General features: G+C 42.3%; 1 protein-coding gene across 5 annotated transcripts in view; it reads right to left on the minus strand.

Annotated features, from left to right (window-relative positions):
• Positions 1-23,713, minus strand: part of LOC309708329 (voltage-dependent T-type calcium channel subunit alpha-1H-like) — a 74,265-nt gene that overhangs the window by 6,677 nt on the left and 43,875 nt on the right. For all 5 annotated transcript variants that reach the window (XM_082536278.1, XM_082536277.1, XM_082536276.1 and 2 more), the window contains 19 exons: positions 21,495-21,646; positions 20,805-20,990; positions 20,416-20,533; positions 19,771-19,926; positions 18,954-19,041; positions 17,142-17,329; positions 14,795-15,106; positions 14,080-14,180; positions 13,700-13,823; positions 12,238-12,306; positions 11,875-12,059; positions 11,663-11,789; positions 8,682-8,807; positions 8,505-8,594; positions 7,859-8,051; positions 3,465-3,616; positions 3,258-3,367; positions 3,039-3,172; positions 2,883-2,953 (listed from right to left, as the gene is read on the minus strand). In XM_082536278.1, coding sequence (XP_082392404.1) covers positions 2,883-2,953; positions 3,039-3,172; positions 3,258-3,367; positions 3,465-3,616; positions 7,859-8,051; positions 8,505-8,594; positions 8,682-8,807; positions 11,663-11,789; positions 11,875-12,059; positions 12,238-12,306; positions 13,700-13,823; positions 14,080-14,180; positions 14,795-15,106; positions 17,142-17,329; positions 18,954-19,041; positions 19,771-19,926; positions 20,416-20,533; positions 20,805-20,990; positions 21,495-21,646 — 2,682 coding nt within the window. The remainder of the gene's footprint in view (positions 1-2,882; positions 2,954-3,038; positions 3,173-3,257; positions 3,368-3,464; positions 3,617-7,858; positions 8,052-8,504; positions 8,595-8,681; positions 8,808-11,662; positions 11,790-11,874; positions 12,060-12,237; positions 12,307-13,699; positions 13,824-14,079; positions 14,181-14,794; positions 15,107-17,141; positions 17,330-18,953; positions 19,042-19,770; positions 19,927-20,415; positions 20,534-20,804; positions 20,991-21,494; positions 21,647-23,713) is intronic.

The raw sequence follows: 23,713 nt of genomic DNA on the forward strand, positions 1-23,713 counted from the left end.
GAAGCGAACTGGAAACAAGCGCATTGGACGGCGCTGCAAAGACGTGGGTTTGATCCCCTGCAGTGACGTGTCACTTCAAAGACACACAAATACTACACAAATGGGAAGTGGAGGATCGTGGGTATTTTCTTTATAGCTGAGATTTCCGCTGGTTTGTTTGAATATATGCAAAGATGAGCACGGTCGTTTAAAATGAACATGGTTAAGCTGCAGGTCAAAACCATCACCACACCTTATAAATGTGTACTTGTATACATGTTTCCGCTTGTTTGATGTGCACCACCGCCCCCTCCCTCACCCTTTCTCCCTTGTTTCTTGTGGGGTCCCCCGAGGAAGGTTGGTTGATCCTCCCCAAAGCCTTCCCACATTATATTCAAAGAAGGCACACGGGGAAGGCGGCAGCTCTGTGATGCTATACTTAGGCACAGGAGCGCTTTGACTTAACGGTAACACGCTCACAGATACAATGCTAATGTGCAGATCTCTAGTAGTGCGCACCATAATTATGATGTTATGCCCACGCTTGTTAGCGTGCTAATATTTGTTAATTAGAAGTTAACACACAAGTAGAGCTGAGGCTGATGGGGATGTTTCTGAGTCATTGCTCAGGTGAATGACTGGGTTTTAAACTAATTGCAGAATGTTGGCTGCTCCTTCCAAATGCTAAAATGTCCTTGGGTAAGAGAAGTTCACAGAGTCCCCAGTTGCACGAATTAATGACAGAGACATTGTTAAAGTGCTCTGAAGATCTGCTAAGGTTAAAAAGTGCTGTAAAAGTTCAGACCATATTCTACTAGTATATCAGGTAAAATCTGACACTCGCATGTTAACCATTAAAAGGTTAACATATGAGAGTGTTCAGCCACAGAGGAACATAAACAGTGATGCTAAACTTCACTACAATCCATCCACATCATGAAGAAATTTAAATGAAAGCTACAAACATCAGCTGTCAGCTGGAAAGCTAAATTCATTTGGCCTCATCGTGAATATTTGCTAAACATTTTATGATAATCCATTTAATAGTTGGAATTTAATCTGGACCAAAATGGTGAACTAGTGTTGCTGCTCCCACATCTAAGACACATTTTCTTTTCTTTTTACCTTTTTACTATAAATGGTAAATGGACTTGTTCTTATAAAGTCCTTTTCTACTCTATTGGAGCACTCAAAGCACTTCATACACCTTGCCTCAATCATGCAAGAAAATTTTCCCTTGCCTTTTCTACATACATGCTTTCTGTCTAACATTCACACACAGTCATACTGCGATGGATGCATCGTAGAGCAACTTGGAGTTAGTATCTTGCCCAAAGATCTTTGGTATGCAGACCGGAGCAGCCAGGGGTCAAACCACAAACCTTCCAATTAGTAGTTGACCCGATAACTTGATGTAGCAATTTAGTGATAGGCAGGTGCTTGATGTTGGATTTCAACCTTGTTTAGGCCTTTTTTTCCTTAGTAGACGCCTATTGTGGCTAACCCTTGTTTTTCTTTTCTGAACTGAGAGGTTTGTGTCATATTTCCGGCCTGTTTCCAGAACAAAATAGCTGGGTGTGTATTAGACATTATTGAGGGTTATCTCTGCCTATACAGGTTACTATGGCTACTCTAATGGTCATTTAACCCAGCGTTATTGATATATACTTGTCAAAACTCATTATTAAGGGCACAGAAGAGGTCTTCAATGTCTTTATGGGGGAAAAAGTTAATGCATTTATGTGGCAAAAAATATGACTAGCTTTGTGGCTAGGTCAAACTGGCTGAGAAGTCTTAGCTTAGCTGTTTTTTCTGTGCGTGATATTCTAATATTTTTAACTGTTTCCACTGTGTTAGCCAGTGTTTTAGACAGCCAAGGTATCAACAGCATATCTTAACTGGAAAAAGCTAGACAGGGTCATCTGTAGTTAGCACTAATTAGCAGGTATCTGTGACTGTGTTGCACCCATGGAGTCTTGCTAACCAAGCTAGCTGCTAACTTAGCACAGCAGCCTTTCATTTAAATTTCATAACTTTTGGCTTCAAAAGGAGAGTCTGCAGACCTCCCGGTGGCGTCACAGTGACTACATCCATCTCCCTTCTATTATCCCCAACCAGCCGCCCCTTCCTGAGACGGGTTTTGCAGGAAATTCCTTCCTGTCAAAAGGGAGTTTTTCCCTCCCAGTGTCGCCAAGTGCTTGCTCATAGGGGGTTGTTTGATTGGGGTTTACCTTACAATATAAAGCACCTTGAGGTAGTGGTCCAGGCTGTCAGTGTTAGTAGAGGACATAAACACAGGCTTGAAAAAAAAAAAATCACACAGGAAAGGAGCTCAGGAGGTAATCAGAAGGTTGGCGATGTGATTGGCGGTTGGTGGTGCAAATATGAATGGGTGTGTGAATGAAGCTTATAGTAAGAAAGTGGTTTGAGTGCTTAAATACAGTGGAAAAGTGTGATATATCTACCAGTGTATTTGCCTGGTAAAATCTGCCTGAATGCAGCTTTTGTCTGCAGAGCTTTTGTGCCTCAAAGAAAAGAAAGCTTTTCAGATTGGATCTTTGGATGTTCTGCTTTATTCGTCAGCAAGCAGCAAAACAATCATCCCAAAGCCAAACTGTTTCATAACATGCCAAAAAGTCAGGATTTAACTGATGAGTTTAAGGATCTGCAGGTACCTTTTAGCTAAATCTGAGTATGTCTTCTTCTTTGTTTAGTGATTATTAGGTGTCGCTGGTATAGCACTGCTTGGGAGGAATAAGTGATAAATCATGGAAGAGGCAGTCAGTGCCAGGCCTCGTAAATTGCTAAATAAAACAAGCCATCTGCTTTTCATCAGATCTGGACACCAGGCAGCCATTTAAAAAGACATGTTTAACTGTACAAGCACAATAGATGCTTCTTACCTGAGGCAGAGCCTGCATCACCGTGTCCAACAGAGCTCTCATCCCCGTCGCCATCTTTAACAGCTTCAGCACTGAAATATCGCAACATGTCAGCTCTTATCAGCCTCACCCCGTCGTGTTTTTTTTTTTTCTGTGTTTGTCTCCCCGTGTGCTTACCTCGTGTTATCCTGAGGACCCTCATTATCCGTATAATTGTGGGGTTGATGGGCAGGGAAGCACTCAGGTCTATTTCCTCCAGTGTGATACCCATGATGGACAGCAACACAATGGCGAGGTCCAGCTGGTTCCATCTTGACACACACGGACAAAAACAATAATTAGCTTCTGAAGGGATGCTTTTTGAGAGCCTCTGTCTCCATGCGCGACTGGGGATACCTCTCTTTGAAAAAGCGCCGAAGACCAAACGCGATGAGTTTCAGAATGGCCTCGATGACGAAAACCAGCGTGAAGACATAATTGCAGTACTTCAGTATCTCCTCGAGGTACTGCAGGACACACAGATACACACTTCTACAATACCACTGCATTGTGCTTCATTACTATGGTTTTAGGACAGGTGGAGGAAGGTGTTGCCATGGTTACCTGAGGTTGGTTGTAGTGCTCCATGCTCATGGTGAGGAGGTTTGTGAAGATGATGATGGTTATGAAGAGATCCAGGTAGTGGCTGGTGCACACGGTGTGGATGCTTCGACGTAACGGAGAGTAGTCGGCGTAATACGGCTTCTCAAGGGCCCCTACACACACACACACACACACACACACACACACACACACACACACACAGAGATACAAACACAGACACACACACACACACACACACACACACTGAGAGTCATTAAAATGCTTCTGAAAGAAAAATATGATATTGGCTATGAGGTCACTGGTGAAGCGTGTGCCAAGTGGCACTCTGGTGTGTGCGTGCATGTGTGTGCACAGACTAAAAGTGCCACCTCAGGAATTCAGTCCTATCCATCATGCACACACACTCTCCACGGCACCTCAAGGTGTCTTTGAGCAGAAACCCTCGCTGTCTGCTGCCAGACAGTTAACTGACTAAGAGGAGAGCACTACTAGAGATTACACTGCAGAGAGAGCGTACAGAGAGAGAGACAGAAATCTAGCAAGAGAAAGAAAATGTGTGTGTATGTAGGGGTGCTGACTATGCGTGTGTGCACACCTATGCGAAATGACCAGAACTATGTAGACACATTCCCTGACAAGGGAATATTTGATACAATTTTAAGACAATTTAATGCCTCAGGATAAAATTTTAGACAACAGCAGGCTCCAACTGATACACCTCTTTAACTGCTCGTTAACAAAACTATCCACTCAGCCAGTGACATCACAATAACTCAGGCAAGTCAGGTCAAGATAACCTGCTGAAGTTTGCTTGTTAGAACAAAGGAATGCAGAAGAGCATCTCTGAATGTGTTTGAAGCAGATGGTCTACAGGAGCAGAAGGCCTTCACAATCATCAGATCTCAGTCCAACAGAGCACCTTTGGGATGTGGTGGAACAAATATGGAGCTCTGTGTGATGCTTTCATGTGAATGTGGACCAAAATCTTGCTGCGCCTTGTTAAATCGGGCCCTAGCACACTGTACATAATAAACTGGCCAGTGAATGTATAATAGGTCCATGTACTAAGCTCCATAAAGAAATAGCTCCATTAGTTTGGTTGGAGCACTTTTGACTGGCTGACGCAGTGACGCTGGGTTTACTGCCAGCATCAGCGCCAGCATTTTCTTTCAGTTCTCCAGCAGGCATGTTTCCCTTGTTGTTTAAAGCAGGATCATTTTTTTTGTACCTTTTCCCTCTGCACCCGTTTCTTCTGCTTCAGACTCCAAAGGAGAAGTGACATAAACAAACTAAAACTAGATTTGCTTTGAAAAGTGAGGAAAAGAAAAGAATGAGGAAATCGCTACATAATAAGTCAAGGTTACTCGTCAACACATGCTGGCTTTTATGAAATTTAATGCTGAGAAATAAAATGCTCTAACACCGACAGACCTGATGAGATAGTAGAGCAGAGAAAAGAGACACTCATAAACCACAAATGACATGTCCTACTTTCAGCGCACTCTGACGCACCAGTTCGAATGGAAGCTGATCGTTCCGGACACTGGGAATAATGTGCTCGTGTACAGGCGTCGGCAGACCTGGGCCCAGAATGCTTTATGAATAGTTCCTCCAAAAGAAAACATAATCGTGCCTTAAAGCTGGAAAATAATGGATATTGCTCATCGAGCACATGAAAAATGTTCAACTCTTTTTGGGTTGTTCTCTGTTCTCTCTCTTTGTGTGTGTGTGTGTGTGTGTGTGTGTGTGTGTGTGTGTGTGAGGACTTGTCTTTGTTGGCATCTGCTGGTCGCTAGGCTAGGGATGTATGAACATTTTTCAAAGGAAAAGGAGATGGAAGCTAACGGGCGCAGGCGAGGCCAGAGGAGATGCAGGAAGAGTTATCTCCCGTTGCTGTAGCAGCAGATGAGTCAGGACATGAGAAAGCCACTGCCTCATCTACGAGCTCGGAGGATGAAGGAGAGGACTGTTAAGCTAGAGCATTTCTTTCGCAAGGCACACTGTGTGAAAGCCTTACCTTACACCTCCATGTGTGATTAAAGCCGTGTTAACCGGAACTCACTGTGATCTTAGTGCGGAACATGGGCCGAGCGCAGAAAGGAAGCGGGATGACCTTACTTTTCCCTTTGTAGAAATCAACTGATACATCTTCCAGCCATAATCAGTTTCCCCTGAAGCGTATTTATGAATCATCTGCATTTGCATTTGCAGTCGATTTGGCCACTGAAACTGTTCCACAGTGAGAGGGAGTGAAAGAGAACTTAAAAGAGGAACAGCAGCATAGAGAGATGAGGTCACAAAGACAGATGCGATCAGATGGAGAGAGCCCAGGACCCAATGATTAACTGTAATAAATAGCAAAAGAACCCTGATTGATCTATATGTGCTGCTGAACATCGACTATCGACCTGCAGCTGACATCCTGTAGTGATCCTATGTTGTGTAATTATCAGCCCATATGGAATAATGAGTATCGATGATTATTTAGCCCCTATGGGAGGAAATAGTGCACTCATGTTCTGCTTCTGTTTTTTGGAAGAGAGGGAGCAGGATGGTTGCACAGTGATTAGCACTACTGCCTCACAGCAAGAAGGCCCTGAGTTCAGCTCCATCACCCGACCTTCCTGTGTGGAGTTGCATGCTCTCTCTGTGTCTGCGTGGGTTTTCTCCAGGTACTCCTCCCACAATTTGTGATTCTAAATTGCCCGCAAATGTGAATGCAAATGGTTGTCTGTCTCTCTGTGTTAGGCCTGCGATAGACCAAAAAAAGACATTTTACTAGATTTAGGATGGTATATGGTGATGGGATCATTTTCATGGCCAAGGGAGTAAAGAGCAGAGGAGGAGGCAACTCTAGCAGGCAGAATGGAAAATGGTGCAACTATCAGGGGAGACTCTAAAGACTTCTGGGTAGGGTGAAGCCACCAGTGGTTCAAGATCTTTACAATACCTCTTAAAGAAAGTGAAGTGAAAGCAACGTGTGTGTCCCCTTTCTTGAATCACGACTGCATGGTTTTTTTCAGGTGGTTTAGGAATCACATGTTCAGCAGTTACAGGTGTAACGTTTGGATGTCCACTTAAAGCACTGTGCAGATTTTGAGCCGGCCCTCCTGCTATTTTTTAAAGTGGTCCTGAGTAACAGTTCTCCCGGCTTTGTGAAGGTCTTTCAAAGTTTTTTCTTTGGACATTGGCTGCTTTTTCACCCATTTTCAGTCCAGTCCTTGTACCTGACCATTTTCATTTGTTAAGCCGCTGAACACTGACGTGTGAATCATTCAAGCATAAACGGACATCCAGCTCAAGGGATGAACCAATGTTGCGTCTACACATAGCAGACAACTTAGAGCCCATTTCAAATTGTATCTTTAAGGCCTTTACACACCGGACGTGTAAAATTTGTGCAAATATTTTGTGATTTAAAACTATTTTTCGGACTCACCTATTCTTAATAAAGCCATTCACATTGACCACAATAAATGCCAAGTCTGCCAGTAAAAGTTTCAACAGTCCCACTGACATCCTGAAATATGCACAGAAGCAGACGCGATAGAATTTCAACTCCTGGGTCAAAACATGAAATTCTTCCTCCTGCTGCCTTCTCGTGAGAGTTGCAGGAACCCAGAATCTCAGTTTTTTCCTTTTCTTGTTTGGAAACATCAGGACCAGCTGGTCATAGGTTGACATATTTTTCACAAAATCACAGTGATTTCAGTCTATATATATATGTTACGTGACAAGCTAGCGTCCAAAAAACGGAGAATTTCATGCAGAATTTCGTAAAGGCTTTTAGCAAAAACACAAAAAATTAGGTATTATTAAAAGGTTTGACAGCATAAAATAGTATTTTTGCACCAACAAGGTGATTCCCAAAGACCTATTAGCCTTAAATGTGGTTTATCTTGCCATGCTATGCAGTTTTCTCTGTAGTCCTCACAACATTTAAGGAAACAGAACAAGTGGAAGGCAAAGAAAGAACATTATCAGTCATGGATTGGCCTCAACATTACTGAAGCACTGTGGGATCATCCTGACAGAGAACAGAACAACAGGCAGAAACATCCAAAGAACAGCTTTGAAAGTCCTTCAAGAAGCCTGGAGAACTATTCCTGGAGACCACTTAAATAAATTACAATAACACTTGTCTATGAGAGCTCAGACCGTGTTGAAGAATAAAGTCAATACCAAATATTGGCATTCAGGGTTGTCAGAATTGTACAAATTCTGTTTTTGTCTTCTATACTGTATTTCCATTTATATCTCCACATTTCAATAAATGGCTGCACCCATTTCCCATTTTTCTAGCCAAATATGAAGCAATGAGAGGTGACTCAAGACTTTTGCACAGTACTTTACTCTGATGTCCCTCCACCCACTTTCCCGAAACACTTCCTCACTTCTCCTCCTCTTCTCCAGTCGCTTCTGTCGTTTCTCCTCCCTCAGCCGCGCCTCTTCCTCCTCCTGCTGCTGGCGACACTTGTGAAAGTTTTCCACCACCACGCCCACAAACATGTTGAGCACAAAGAAGCTGACAATGAGCAGGAATGAGATGAAAAACAGCAGCATCCAAGGATTGTGGTTTCTCACTGGCTGCAGAGAGAAACAGAGAGAAAAAAGCGAAGAAGAAAGGACAGGAGGTAGCACAGAGACACAAAAGGTAAAAAAAAAAAAAAAAAACAAGAACAGAAAGAGTGATGAAAGAAGGTGAGGAGGGGTGGAGAGGAAGAAAAGGAGAGAGCACAAACAAAAAGACAATGTAAGTACTGAGTCAGCACTAAAACTGCCAGCTCTGTCAGCTCACATCTATTCATCCATCTGCCTTTTCTTTCTTTTCTTTGCACAGCTACACCTCACTCCTGAGATATTTCCCCTTTCACACTCAAACAAACAAGATCAAGTGTTCCTAAGAACGACACAAAAAAGAAGGAAATCACAGGGAAATATTCACTCGCTGAATGAGTCGTTCATCTCCCTGATTTTCACTTTTTAATCCCTCACACACCCGCTCTCCCCCCCGCTGTGTGCGAGACTGCCTCTCCTCACCTGCTGGTCCACACCCATGGCATCCAGGCCGTCGTACATGATGCTGACCCAGCCGTCCTTACACGACAGCACAAAGAGCGACATCAGCGCCTGGCGGGATGATACGCACATAATTCAGCTTTGCTGCTACGATTACCAGCCTGTAAGAGCAGATGTCTGTCCAAGAGTGTGACAAACCTGTCCCAGATTGTCGAAGTTGTATTTCCGCCGCAGCCAGCGGTAACCAGCCTGCAGACACTCAGTTTTATTGGTGATGTTACTTACATTGATCCCGTCGCAGTAGAAGAATTTCCCTTTAAACAGCTGCGCAAGTGTGAGCACAGAGAAAAAAACATGAGAGAAGACTGTAACCTCAAGGCAGTGTAAACAAACCTTCACACAACAGAGCAGAGGCTGTTATATTGCTGTACAGTAAACAGTCTGCAAGAGCCTGCAGACCCCTGTGCAGAATCACTCCAGCATGGGTGTTCTCATTAGAAGATAACCCACTGATAGCGTGCTTTTCGTCAAATATAAGCCTACGTGTTAATTAGCTTCAGCGTTCATTAGGTATTATATCCTTGCAAGGATTAAATCTGAATATTTGTATTTGCAAAAAGAGAAACATAAGCCATGAAAATGAACTGACTGGCTTTGAGTGGAGTTTTTAAAAATGGTACTGTACATTCATTTCCTGACTTTGACATTTTAAAATGTGGTGAGAGCCTTTAAACCTTAAAGGAAGTTTCATTAATAGATTCTTTTGTTTTAAAGTATTTCTTCTGTTTTTTTTCTCCATACAGGTGATCCAGGTGTTTTGTTTGTTTTTTCTTTCTTCCCCCCCTTCTCACCATCTCTTCTCCCCTTTGGTTTTCTTTCTCTCCCTCTCTTTCTTTCATTCTTTCTCCCTGTCCTATCCCCCAGTCATGTCTGTCCCGTTTGTAGCACCTGAAAATAAAATAAATTCATAATTATAATAAAGGTCAATCAAATGGACCAATATGGCAAGGCCATGATGATCCACTTGGTAAAATAAATCCGCTTGGCATCTTTCTTGGCCTTAAGACAACAATTCTGATGGCTAAAGATCCAAACGGGACACAAAAAAAAATAAAAAATAAAGTATTTCTGAAGGACTTCAACGCGTGAAGAAGTAAATGTGTCCGGAGACTATCCAGCCTGTTTTAAATGTGCACTTGAGCCTGACTCCTATTAGTGCAAAGATGTTTTACCTCACATTTAATCCCTGAGATATCGTTGCATAAGAAAAATAAGCTCAAAATAGGCAATTTCAACAGCACATCTCTAGTAGGCTCTAGTAAATGAAAGAAAATTTTGGGCTTAAAGTGTAAGAAATAAATGTATAAAATTCATTACAAAGTTTTGGTAACTCTTAGACCAGACTGCCCTGACATTATAAAGCAGAAAGTTTATGTTAATGCCCTTTTTTTTTTTTTACTGTGGACCCATTATAAGAAAAATAAAATTTGTATAGTACATAAAGAAAAAACAGGAACTTTTCTGCAATTTAATTGTTTATATATTACTTATTTACTTTGGTGTAGCATGAATGGCCATGGTGGAGGTCTACATCAGTAGCCAATGGTGTAAAACTAAAAAATACAGCTAAAAATTCAAAATTTATGACCTCCCTCACATTTTCCAAAGCCGTCCATTGGGGCCAGATTGGAGTCTTTGCTAGGCCAATTCTGGCCCACAGGCCTTATGTTTGACACCCCTTTACAGCAGAAGAAAAGTATATAATTACAATCTGGTACAAAAAGCAATTTTTGGCCTCTGTTTCTCTGATAGTTTCTCCCTTCATAACAACTCTAAGTTTATAAGTCAACCACCTGGATAATTGAGTTAAGGGCACGGCTACTTTGATTGACAGGTGTCCCAACACAGGCAGGCGTAGCCAATCATCGCTGCCAGGCCTCAGCGCCACTAATTGGAGTCACTGAACTGAACCTCTCCACTGTGTTTGCGGTGTTGGTGTCTCCTGGAGCATTTTAATGGAAATATCTGACAAATAAAATGTCTCCCTGTATAGCACACATTGTCCAAGAAGTTTGTGCTTCAGTTTTGGAAAGTGAACTTTGAGGGTTTTATTAGTCTGTTAGCTTAGCATTCATTAGCAGTTTGTATACGCAGCTTTGAACAAAGCTTGCTAGCACTAGTTGATACCTGGAGCCCCCCACACCTCATTATGATATGTTCAATTGTGAAACCAACCCCCCACCCCCCAAAAAAACATGGCAGCAGCCTGAATGCTAAATGCTAAAGTCCAAATACTTTAGCATTTAGCTTGACATCACAGTGGCTACGACCTAGCTTGCAGATAAAGGTGAAAATTAAGTGTTAATTCATGTTTCAGACTGTAAAAAAAGGTGAAATGCTGATCAGTAATTCTTTTGTGTCCAAACCTAAACAAACTGCAAGCAAAAAAAAAAAACACCTCCCCTTTCAGACTTTCACTGTCCTTTACATTAGAAACACCAATATGTCACTTGAGGGACGCTGATCCAAGCTGGTTTTCTAAGGTAGGAGGAATCAAGCTACTATTTAAAAGTAGTAACAAATTAAACTTTATTTGCGCTTACATTTTTTTCTTTCTTATACTGTACCCTGTTATTTGGCTTCAGAGCTTATTAACAGTCCTAACCCTGAGGTCTGAAACCAAAGCAACGTGATATTATTTTTGATCCTTTATATCAAGCAAAGTGTGTTATTTATAGTTTATTAGCTCATTCTGAATATTAAGCTATTTTAATAAATAATAAGCTGTATTTATGAATTTGATTAGTAATATTAAAATCCAGGTGAAAATCCGATTTAAAAACCACATTCTCAGCACATTCCCCCTGTTGAACCATTGTTGTGTTTTTTTAATTACTTCCAGGGACTGGTGCATAATCAGCAGCTCATTTGCATTTCCTCCCAATTTTTCTCTTCACTTTTTATTACCTGAAGCTTTCTCTGAGCTCATTTACTTTAAGCCACAGTGATCTGTGTCTTCTTGCAGCAGAAAACACAACGAGCTTTTAATGTTCGGTCATATCAAATCGAGTGAAAATGAGTTTGACGTGTTTTGTATTTTGCTGTCTCGGGGGAAAAATGATGGAGCTTATCTTTAACTGACAGAGGACGAACGGGGAACGGTCGGCATGAACATTTACCTGGACTCCCAGAATTCCAAACACGATGAAAAAAGCACAGCAGATCAAAACAATATTCCCAATTGGTCTGAGAGATGTGATCAGAGTTTCAACCACCAGTTTCAGACCTGGAGCACGACTTATCACCCTGCAGCAAGCACACACACAGGTTAGACAGTCCTTAATATAATATCAGCAGAGTAAACACAGATGATAATCTCCTTGATTTGTACCTGAGTGGTCGAAGTGTGCGGAGCAGGCGAAGGACCCGGAGGATGCCTAAGATCCGATTACCACCTGCTGAAGCGATGGACACCAGGATGTCCACAAGTGACACAAACACCAGGAGCCCATCCAAGACATTCCAGCTGCTCTGCAGGTACACGCCCTCTCCAAAGTACAGGCCCATAGCTACCACCTGCATGCAGACGCGCACAGATCCAACAAAATTACTGAAATAATTAAATAAGCTAAGGTGTAAAATGAGAATGAAAGCCATTCTGATCCCCACCAGCAACGAAAATTGCCTCTTTAGAATCAAGAAAATGACTTTGGAGTGGAGTGCTTATTCAGAAAATGTTCACTGTTATGGTTACCTTGATCATCATTTCGCCCACGAAGATCACAGTGAAGATGTAATTGGACACACTGAGAAACATCCGCTCCTGTTGCACACACACAGACACACACACACAGGCGTGAGAGCATGCACAGATTAACAGCAGGAAGCGCATTCGTCAATTTAAAGGCTTTGTAGCCTTAGCTTTGATTCTGGAGCACAAAGTGTTGCATAACGAGCTGAGAAAAAAAATGCACAGCAATCGCTGTAGAAACATAATAAAAGCATACTGGGAACAACACGTGTTGTTATAGAGACTCTTACATCAGCTACAAGCACATGAGCTCTTGTAGTAAACAGCCCCTCTTTGTGTGCGTGGTCATGCAAAAGACGTATGCTGCTTCTGTATTTGTGAGCCGTGAGTCATGTCTTGAGCTGTTTAAGGTTTAGATTACAGTGCTGCGCGAAAGTCCTGATCTGCCACTTTTTCTAGGAAACTGAGAAATAGAAGTGGCGATTTATTGAAACATGTGCAAACATAAATAGAAACGCAGTATATAAGTTGAAACAGAGTTTGGCTTCAGGAACAGTTCTCCAGGCTTCTTAAAGGACACTTAAAACTCTTCTTTGGATGTTTCTGCCTTTTGTTCCCTTTTCTGTCAAGATGATCCCGCACTGCTTGGATAATATCGAGGTCCGTGCTCTGGGGAGGCCAATTCGCTGTGCGTTTTTCTATCCAGGTATGCTTTTACTGCATTAGCAGTGTGTTTGGGGTCATTGTGATAATGGAAAATCCAACTACTGCCAATCAGATGCTTTCCAGATGGTATTGCATGGATCAAAATCTTATGGTGTTTCCACTTCTATTCTTTTAGCTCATAACTATTTGGGAATCTCCTTACTGGTGCACAAATAATATTTCGACAACTGCCAAATTGTGGTATCTTTAGCAGTTTTATAGGTTCAACTAAAGTAATGGAAGCAACAGGCTGTTAATGACAAAGTGCTTAAAGATAAAATTCAAAGTTGCTTCTTTGCTGTGTTGTCTGTTATCTCTAAACACAACACTGGTTCAGCCCTTGAGTTAGGTCAGTGGTTCAGTCATTGCTCAAGACTACTTTAAAAATGAAAGTCTGGATCATATGAAGCAAAATCTAAAGACTTTTGGGGTGGCTCAAGACTTTTGCACAGTATTGTAGCTGTTACGTTCAGACTTAATCTAAGCACTTAGACTAATGCATAATGAGTTCAAATCTGTCAAATCATCAAATAAAAAGCACAATGAAGATGGAAATTATATCAATAATATCCAGTTAAACCAACTAAGGAAGACAAGAAACAGAGTTTCAGTGTAAAATTACATCCATTAAGTCCGGGTTAAAGGTTAAAGGTCAGGGTCTGGAATGTCGTTATGATGGTGCTTATGTCAATACTTCTCCTTACAAGTGTAGTAACCGTGTGTGTGTGTGTGTGTGTGTGTGTGTGTGTGTATGAGGTACCATGCTGTGTGGCTGTATGTCAGGTCGCTCCAGGGCGATGGTGATGCAATTAAGGAAGATGAAAAGCAGGACGATGTGATCAAACATCTTGTGACCTATGACCCTCTGACACCACAACCTGAACCTGCAGAGAGACGGTGTGAGAAGAGAAAAGGATCGGCAACAACCCCAGTGTTTATTTTCTATTCAACACATCACCTGCATCACTTCCATTTCTGCCAGGTTTAATTGATAAAAGTACAAGTTGTACAACCAAGCTTCAGCTGTCACCTTCACACTTTAGCTGTGAATTTTTACACATGCGTGCAGTTAAGGCCACCTAGGCCACCCTGGAGAATATCAGGGGCTGTGCATAAACGTGTGTTTGTGTGTATCTTTACTGGTTGTGTGGAGCGAACAGATAGAGGGACCATTCTTCATGCTCCAGGCACCACTGAGGCTCATATGGCTCCAGTATCTTCTTCAGCCTCTTACATAAACTCTGGAATGAACACACAAACAGACGAATGACATCGCAGCGTACACTCGTTACGTTACAACAATCAGCATTGCTCCAAAAGTTGATTCTGTTCATCTGGACGTAGCGTTTTGTGGGAGAAAAATCAGAAAATCAGTATTGCTCATCATCTTATACACCCATGATACCGCAGAATGAAGTCATTTTCATTTCTATCCAAGGTTTTTTCTTTCTTTCTTTTTTTTTTTTTTTTTGCAGCGACCTCGTGTGCATGCACAAAAAATTCCAACACAGCTATTTTTTCAAACAATATTCCGAGTCATTCTTCCACCCGGATCTAATTTAAATTCAGCTAATTAAAATTTTCTAAGAAACAAAAGTGTCTTAAGGTCAGCCAGGTTGGAATTTATGCCTTTGCGGGATAATTAGCAGCAGCTTTTGAACTTCTGAACATGCCCAAAACAAGCTCTTTTATGAACTTGTTTTATCTAGGAATAACAGAAATGGGACGCCATCAAAATGCCTGCTCCCTCTGATTGGAACACACGCCAATTAAAACTGCCCGAGTCTACATTTACATATATATTATATGGTTTTCTATTTGCTGAGACAAATTCATGAAACAAATAGGCATTAACCTCTTCAATCTCCTCTTCCTCTTGATCGGTGTGGTTATGCGATGTCAGGGGAGCATCGTCGTAGCAGTGGTCTGGCAGGTGGAAGGTGGTGCCGTTACAGTCTGGGGAGAGGAGCATTGGCACCTGCAGGTACTCTGACTGGTCCAGAGACTGCTCCCTGCTGCTGGCTTTGGAGCTTGAGTATGTGTCGGACAGCAGGGACTCCATTTCTCCAGACTGGCTCTTCCTGTGGAGGCTGGGGGCTCGGCCGATGCTGATCCAGCTGGAGCGACGGCTCTCTGGCCCGCTGTCCCACAGGGACTGTGAAGACAACTTAGAACAAAACCAGTGCCTTGTTGGATTTCTGCCTTATCTTTCAAGTGCAAATAAGGATTTCATTCTTCACAGATTAAAGCTGCCCTGTAGAGTTTTTGGCCATTAGCAGTGCAGCGGGGTGATGTTTTCATGAGTGGGCTCCTATTTTGTTTGTATCTTGTGCTCCTTATCAACCTCTACATGGAAATGACCAGGATTTGCGCTAATGATAAGTCTGTTTGGCCCAGCACAGTTATTAAACTTACTGAGAAACAGGGTAAATCAACAGGATGATATCTGATAACATTTTAAGAGGTTTCAGTGCAGAAGCTAGCCACAGCGAGCAACCACCTGTAACCATTTGCCAGTGGAACATACAAGGACTTGAATAACCTAGCCTTATCTTATCTTAAAGACTTTATAGTACCATGTCACCCCAATAGAGTACTTCACTTTCAGACTGCTGGTTTACTTGTGGTTCCTAGGATATATACACGTAGAATGGGAGGCAGAGCCTTCAGCCTTCAGGCCCCTCTTCAATGGAACCAGCTCCCAGTTTAGATTCGGGAGAAGGACACCCCCTCTACTTTTAAGATTCAGCTTAAAACTTTGCTTTTTAATAAAGCATATAGTTAGGGTTGGATCAGCTAACCCTGAACAAACCCTCAGTTATGCTGCAGAATGCTGGGGGAGTTTTTCTTTGCGACTATTGCCATGTTCTTGCTAATAGTGGTTTTAAGGTTGTAAATAAAACTGAACTCAATTGAACTGAATTCGCTCAATGGTCCATCAATACACTTTTCTTTACAACCTGTCCTTTAGCCTGTCCACAGTTACTGCTGTATCTGCAAGCCACTTTGAAACCCGCCTCCAGACCAATTTGTCCTTTCCATCCGTGTCTCACATAACCATTGTCATATCTGTCACCACTGACGTTGCCTGCTTTGTTCTATTTCTGGTCATGCTGCTGCTCTCCTCCTGCATTTTTTAACTAAGGGTGTGTTCACCGTAGGCCATCTGTTCCCCAGCACATCTGACCCCAAAGTCCAGCTCATTTCACTAGTGCGATTACTAGTGCGCGCCATTCGCAGTTAAGTGAACTGTGCCCTGTCTGGCTCGAATAGGTGGTCACAGCTGAGCTTCAGTTGAATTCAGTGATGGTACGCATGTAATGTGATGACCATCCAAGCACAGAACTGCGCCACTTGCTCAATAGCAGCTGCCTCTGTCAAAATCCCTGCTTTAATAACAAATCTACAGGGCATAAGAACTGGCCCAGTTAAGCCACAAACTGCATAAAATCATGAACCCCTTGTGCTCTGCAAGAACGCTTTTTAAGAGTGCGTGTCTGAAAAACGGGAGAGAGCACGAGAAAGGAGTCGGGACAGACTGAAGTGGACCTGGCTCATTAAGGGCAGACCAGCTGGGGAGCGATCAAGCTCCGGCACAATGCAAGGCAACCGTGACCAGTCTGAATCCACCCTTGGAGGACATGTTTTAATCAAGATAAGCTAAAATTTTCAGCCACCTCACTTCAGTCTGAAACATCTTCTGAGTCGTTAGCATCAAATCTCCTAAAAGCAACGTGAAACGAACCTGACGTTGAGCTCAAGCATTAAGCTTAGCCGTGCATAGAAGGAGGGCTACATGACTCAACCCGTCAACAGTTGGTGATACTAAAGTGCCAGCAGAAGGCCTGCTAACAAAAAGACTGCCAGCCCAAACAATGCTGAAATATTTGGCTTTGTGAATGTTTTATGAGGATAGAAATGCACTCAAGTAATTTGTCGTGTCTTGAGAAGACACATAATGGGTTTGTTGGGAAACAAAGTAAACAACTGAACCTCTGCAAGGTAGCTTTAATGAAGCTCTGTGTTATCATTCTATGACTTCAACATTTAGAAATTGCTTCAGCTCAGCTTTGATTTATATCCTTTGCATAACAAACATCTTTTGATTAACTGTTTCTCTAACTCACATTTATAATAAATATTTAACGTGGTTTTATATAAACATATATATCTCCACATAAAAGCATGTGCCCAAGGCTCACCGGTGACCTTTGCTCAAGGCTGTTTTCCATGGATGCACCACTGGCCCGGCGTGACTGGTTGGAGTTTATGGTGGGCGTAGCTGCAGTGTGCGTGATGACTGGCAGCGGTGGAGGAGGAGGGGGAGGCATGGAGGCTTTTGGGTTCAGGAGACCATTGGGACTCAGCATCATGGCCTGAATCTTCAGCTCTGCACACACACACACACACACACACAGAATATTTGATGTCAAAGAATGATTCTCATTTATTATATTTTGGGATTTGCAATATTTTCATGGTTTCGTTTGGATCAGGGCTGCACTGACCATGGCTGTATCCGCTGCATATAGGCTGTATATGTCACGATCACTGGCTGGTAAAGCTCTGTGGATGTTCAGGTTTTTAAGGTGGATCTTATGCATGAGTTGTGGAGCTGACAAACTGACTGCACTAAAAGTTGTGCAACTGACTTCTGGATCACATGGTCTGGCAAAATCAGACCAACCTAAATTAAATCCTCCTTTTGTGTGTGTTTTACTTTGATTATGACAACAATTAGTGACTAAATAAGACTTTAGAAACTACTGAGTGGGCCCATAAACCCATGTGGAAAGTCTCAGCTGAGCAATACGGGCATTTTTTTAGATATCAGTAGATATCAGTGAAATTTGACTTCGCTGCTCCTGCTCGACATTAGAAAGAAGACGTTTAAGACTTCAGTCAGTAATTTTTCATCAGGGAATTTGATAATCCGCAACTTAAAGTTTATGATTTAGAGAATCAAGATAAAAACGTTTAAAAATTGGGTACTAATATTGTTTATTACTCACTGTCAAAGAGGACAACGAGAAGAAAAACACATTCATAAATAAAACAGGTTATCAGTATTTGTCCCTGAGAGTAAAGAGTAAAGCAAGTTCAATATAAACGTTGACACACATAAATATTCTAAACGTGGAGTCTGTAATAATTGGATTAGCTGTAAAAATGTGCTGCATTATTTTAAAAAAAATCTAGATAGTGCACATTTGTGTTACTAAATGTTCGCAATGTGTTTCGTGTCCATTTTTCACTCCCGTGTTGTTCTTGAGCAAATACAGATGAGCTGCCCTCAAGAAGCTCACAAATGCAATTTAAACAAAATTAGCCTCTACTTAAAAAGCCCAAACCTCCTTCAGATTCATCTTACGCCTAATTTGAGGTAATGTAGGTTGAATTTTTGAATTAATATTAAAAAAAAGACAGCATCAGAGTGAGTAAATAATGGCCTATGTGTAATGTCAGTGAGGTTTATGCGGTTTTGCCCTTTTAATGAGCCCTCAGAGTGAAAGTAAGAGTAATGTCTTGATGCCTGCTTCAATAATCCAGGTAAGGAAATCCCCGAAAGTTGATTCTGTTCATCTGGACTCAGTGTTCTCATTAAGGTGACATCATCTGCAGCTTTCCCACCATTATAAACCAACGGCCGGCTGACTGAACCAAATCAGACAAACTGAGCTTGTGGCTTTTTTGTTAGTCGGTGGCATGAGTTTCAGTCGTTACGCAGCTGTTTATAAGGTCGGGGAAACCTGCAGTCAGCCGAGACTGAAGACGTCAGTTGAACGAGAGATTAAACTTTTCTCCCACTGAAAACGCTGCATCCAGATAAAGATCTTTCAATCTTTCTGGGATTAAAAACAAGAGAATATTTTGCAGAATTATGGAAAGCCTTTAAAATGTTCACAGGATGAAAGAACCTCCAAGAATTCAGGTCAGAATACACCAAAAGGCTATTTTAAGGCGACTCCATGTGAACTTCCACTTCCATGCCCGGCTGATCTGCGAGTTTGTACCTGCAGCGTACAGCTCTCTGAGTTTCTCCTCGTCCTCGTAACACATCGAGTGTCTCTCATCATCGGCCTCAGATCTGTTAGCATCTCCCTGAAAACACAGACAGACGCAAATATACACCAGAGTCATCATAATCATCACCATCACCACCTTCCCTTCCTCAGTGTTGTAAAAGTGAAAAGCACATCTCGGTCGAGCGGGAAAGACTAAGAGGAAAACTAGGCAGATGGGCGGAGGGAATCTCCAGCGTTCTCTAGTTGAGTTATGTGGATGGCTTTGGCAGCGATCTCCTGTAGTCACGCCAATAAAGCTTTACTGAATTTAATTAAAATTCACGCCAGAAAGATGGAGGCAGGCGGCTTTGGCAAAGGGTATCTGTGTGTGTGTGTGTGTGTGTGTGTGTGTGTGTGTGTGTGTGTGCGCGCACGCAATAGTGAGAGAAAGAGCAAGCGCTCTCTGATGCCGGAGATAAAAGATGAAAACTAAACAACAAAAGCTCACCAGCTGTGAATGGCAGGCGATATCAAACACATCCCTACCCTGGAGAGTATTTTGTGTGTGTATGTGTGTGTGTTGCAGTGAGAGAGAAAGATGGAGGAAGAGAGAACGGAGGATAGGCAAAAAGCAACAGAGGAAAAGTGTGATGATAAAGAGACAGCGAGCGAGAGAGAGAGAAAGGAGAAACCACACAGGCAGGATGGAGGAGATTATTCTCTTGTAGGCAGCTTTGGTATCATCAACACAACAGAGCTCAATTAGTCTCATTCGCTCTGCCTCGTTGTCTAAGTAGCTCAAATGAAAAGGCATCTTTGCCCTTACTTCAGCTTGAAAGCCCTCGACCAAAATGGCGACGAGCAAGTTGAAGAGGACGTAGTTGCCAAAGGTCATGAGGGCGACAAAATAGAGGGCAGCCAACGGCGTTGTGGAGGCCATCCCGTTATAGAGCACCGCGTTCCAGTCCTCCTGGGTGAGGATCTGCAGATTAGATAAGATGCGGAGAGACGTCAGGGGGTTAGAAAAACAGGCCGTCAAACACACAAGGAGCCAAAAGGCGACGCGCTACGTTGCTAGCAGGTGTTCCAAGAATAGATAATGTGAGTTTCTTCCTTTATTATCTTGTCGTCAGTTGAACAGTAATGACGCTCATCAGTGTTAAATGAACTCCCGCCGAGTGAGTGCTTCATTATTGCTCTTCCTCCTCTGCTCGTGAGGAACATCTTACCTGCCCACTGGGACAGTTTTTTTATACTTTTCTGAAAAACCGAGCGCGCGCGCTCCCAAATCGGAGCAAATGAAATCACGGGCGAGCGCTCGTGACTGCAGCAGCTGTTGTTTGAATCTCACTCCTAAAAGTGGCGCGTAATTGATGGGGAAATTCCTCCAAATCAAATACCGTCGGTGTCTTCGTGTGCTCTGCGCGTGTGTGTCCCTGAGCGAGGGTGCATGTGAGGATGTTTGTCTAACCTGAAAGACAGTGACAGTCGCCCAGAGCAGGGAGTCAAAGTTTTTTCTGTCTGGTAAAGTGTCTCCGCTGTCTTGTCGCAAACCAAATTTACAGCCGAACAGATGCATCCCCAAGATACTGCAATACACACACACACACACACACACACACACACACACACAACAGTAAGGTAATGTTTTTATCAAGCAGTAATTTAATATGTGCAACAACAAGATGCGGTAATACTGCCTGCGTGCACAGCTGTATCTACATGAAAGCCGATGACACATGTGGTGATCAGTTTATAACAGAGGAAGGAGAATCCCAGCAGTAGCCATTTGAAATGTAATAACAGTATAATTAAAGCAGAGAAAACGCTTAATCATCACTGTAACTCATGAATATATACCTGAATATGAATATAAAAAGCATCAGCAGCATGCAAAATGTGGCCACGTTGTCCATGGTCTTCATCAGCACCACCAGCTGCCTCCTGAGTGCAGGAAGGAACCGGACCAGCTTCAAAACTCTCAGCAGGCGGAAGGTGCGCAGCACCGACAAGCCTCCCTCGGCCTCACCCACGATCTCCCACACGCTGAAACACACACACAGGTTAAAAGCACAGAGATGCATTTCCATTGAAGCGATTAAGGAATCAGCTGTTACCCTTTGTCAGCATTAGCGTCACCCAGGAAGACAAAAACAAAAAGAAAGAAAGAAAAACTTCCCGAATCTTTTCAGAAGGGAGAGAGCGCTCAAGTCTTTTTGATGTGACGTGTGGCAAACGAAAAAACGAAGTCGGGCCAGTGTTGTTTACAGTTCACCAGCCAATAAAGAAAGCCAGCGCAGCGTGAACTGGCACGGCAAACAAGCAAGGCCTTCAAACGTGGATACATAATTTAGCTTGTAGTACTACATAATGGAGTGAATACAGGCCCTCTGGACTATGAGTGCAACCGCTTGGCTCAGCTGCCAGCACCGGCATCGCTGGCAGTTCAGGAGATTTAGCTGCAGAGCCCGAGACGTGAGAACAGGAGGAATAACTAATGACAAGAATTCCCTTTTTGGGGTAAACACACAGACAGAGAGTTCCCCCCACCTGATGATGACAATGACGCTGTCAAAGCCGTTGTAAGGGTTCTTGATGTAGCCGAAGAGCCCGAGAGCCAGGAGCTTCAGCAGCATCTCGAGACTGAAGAGACTAGTGAACACCATGTTACTGATCTCCAAAATATCTGTCAGCTCCTGCGGCTGAAGAGGTGCAGTGTTTGTGGAGAGAAAACAGGGAGAGATTGATGTACAGAGATGGACGGGCACAGAGAAAAATGAACAAATAAACAGAGACAGACAGCGCGGAGCTCAGTGCACTCAACATGTTAGGAATCTCCAAGATGTTGGTGAAGGCTTCAGTTTGGGTTTACATGGATTAAAGCTGGTCAGATTTTGTTGCTGTTCTTTTTTGCAGATATTTTTTTAGGTTTATGACAAAAAAAAGCTTAAATTTGTATCCTCATTCCAAAAAATCCACAAAAAAAAATGTTTCAGAGCCTGTTTTTAAGGACATAGCTGGTTACTTAGTTGTTTCAGGACATTTTTCTACTGATCAATTTGCCATAAAGGCCCACTGTTATGTAAAAACATGCATTTTTTTTGCACATTTGGACAATCAAACATTTGATCCTCTTTTAACAGAATTAAAAAGTTAACCCAATAAAGTCTAGTAACCTCTAAACTTGCTAGCTATGTGCCAGTCTATCAGTATCTGAATTTATAGTGAAGCGACAGGAGAAACACGCTTCAACCACGTGACAAACGTTAATATTTCATCGTTTATCTACCAGAGGGGAAATTCCCTGTTAGGCCTGTCCCTGTTTTCCACTTTTATCGTAACAGTTGAGAGAGATGACATGAAAGCAGGGAGAGCAGAAGGAGGACGTGCAGGCTGCTGCGTTAGCGTCACACCATATGTGTGAGCCAAACAGCACAACAAAACACGACTGTGCTTTAAACTGCTTTGTCATATTATCTAAGTAGGGACCCATAAATGATGATTACACGTAAAAATTGTTAGAGAAATCTGTTCATGGTTTGTGCGTCTGAAAAAAATAATACTGGCTGATATGTTGATTTTTTTTTATTTGAGTTCAGTTCAAATTTATTGTATTATTATAGCATCAGATCACAACAACAGCTGCCTCAAAGGATTTATATTGTAAGGTAAAGACTACAATTATACAGAGGAAACTAATATGAGCAAGCACTTGGCGACAGTGGTAAAGAAAAACTCCCTTTTAACAGGAAGAACCCTCTGCCAGAATTATCAGACTCTTAAATCAGCAAATATCGGTCTTAAAGATGCTCACTGGGTTCCAATATAATTATTTATTTTATAATGAAGAACTTCATAAAATTATCTGTAACCCTGTAATATCGTAATATGCAGCATTTGTTCTTCTGGGGGACAAAAACCCACATCATAAACAACAAAAGTACTTGGTCATCTACACATATCAGGGGTGAGCAGTTAATTTTTAGGCGCACTCAAACTCGATGAGCGCTTTAGAACGATCCATTCTTTCACAAATGTTTGTGCAGCGCAGCCACGTGTTTGATTTTATACACCTGTGTCAACTGACTAAGATTAAGTGATTAAGAGGTGTGGCCCAACACGTTTGTCCATTTAATGTACTAATTTCTGATGTTTTTAGGTTAGGCTATGTTAGGCGTTACCTTAGTGGTAGCTGTCATTAAGAAAAAGTTAAATAAAATAAGTAGAGTCCTACATTTGTCAACCCTTCAAAAGCATGACACTAAAATCTGTGTTGCCAATGATTAGGGAATCACAGATGGAGCCTGTCTCAACCTGTCTGTCTGATATCGAGGGTCTGCTGCTGTCTTTGCTATTAAAGTGCTGTCATCATGCCAAGATCGAGAAAGCTCCCCAAAGCCTTCAGAAAATCGTCCGGGTATCCAAGCGAGTCTGCAAGGAGTTTTATACAGAATACTATAAGGGCGTTTGTATTATCATAGCGTGAGATAATTCACTATCTGGTAAGTACATGATATAACAATATCTCTTGCATGCCTGGACACAAGAACAAAACATTAATTAGTGCAACTGAGGTATTTCAGCCATCATGATTCAGGAGTTATTAATCACGCTCGTGTCTTATACACAGTCAAGGATGTACTTCATGTGATGAGCTACAAGGCTGAGCTGTAATTACAATGAGCGTGTAATCTGTTAGTGTCCAAATGTTGCCATAGTAAACTAACCATAATTTCTTCATGACATCATCGCCAAATAAAGTGTAGTTG

This window comes from Aulonocara stuartgranti (genome assembly GCF_965226115.1).
Source record: "Aulonocara stuartgranti genome assembly, chromosome: 6".
In the NCBI taxonomy this organism is placed as follows: domain Eukaryota; kingdom Metazoa; phylum Chordata; class Actinopteri; order Cichliformes; family Cichlidae; genus Aulonocara; species Aulonocara stuartgranti.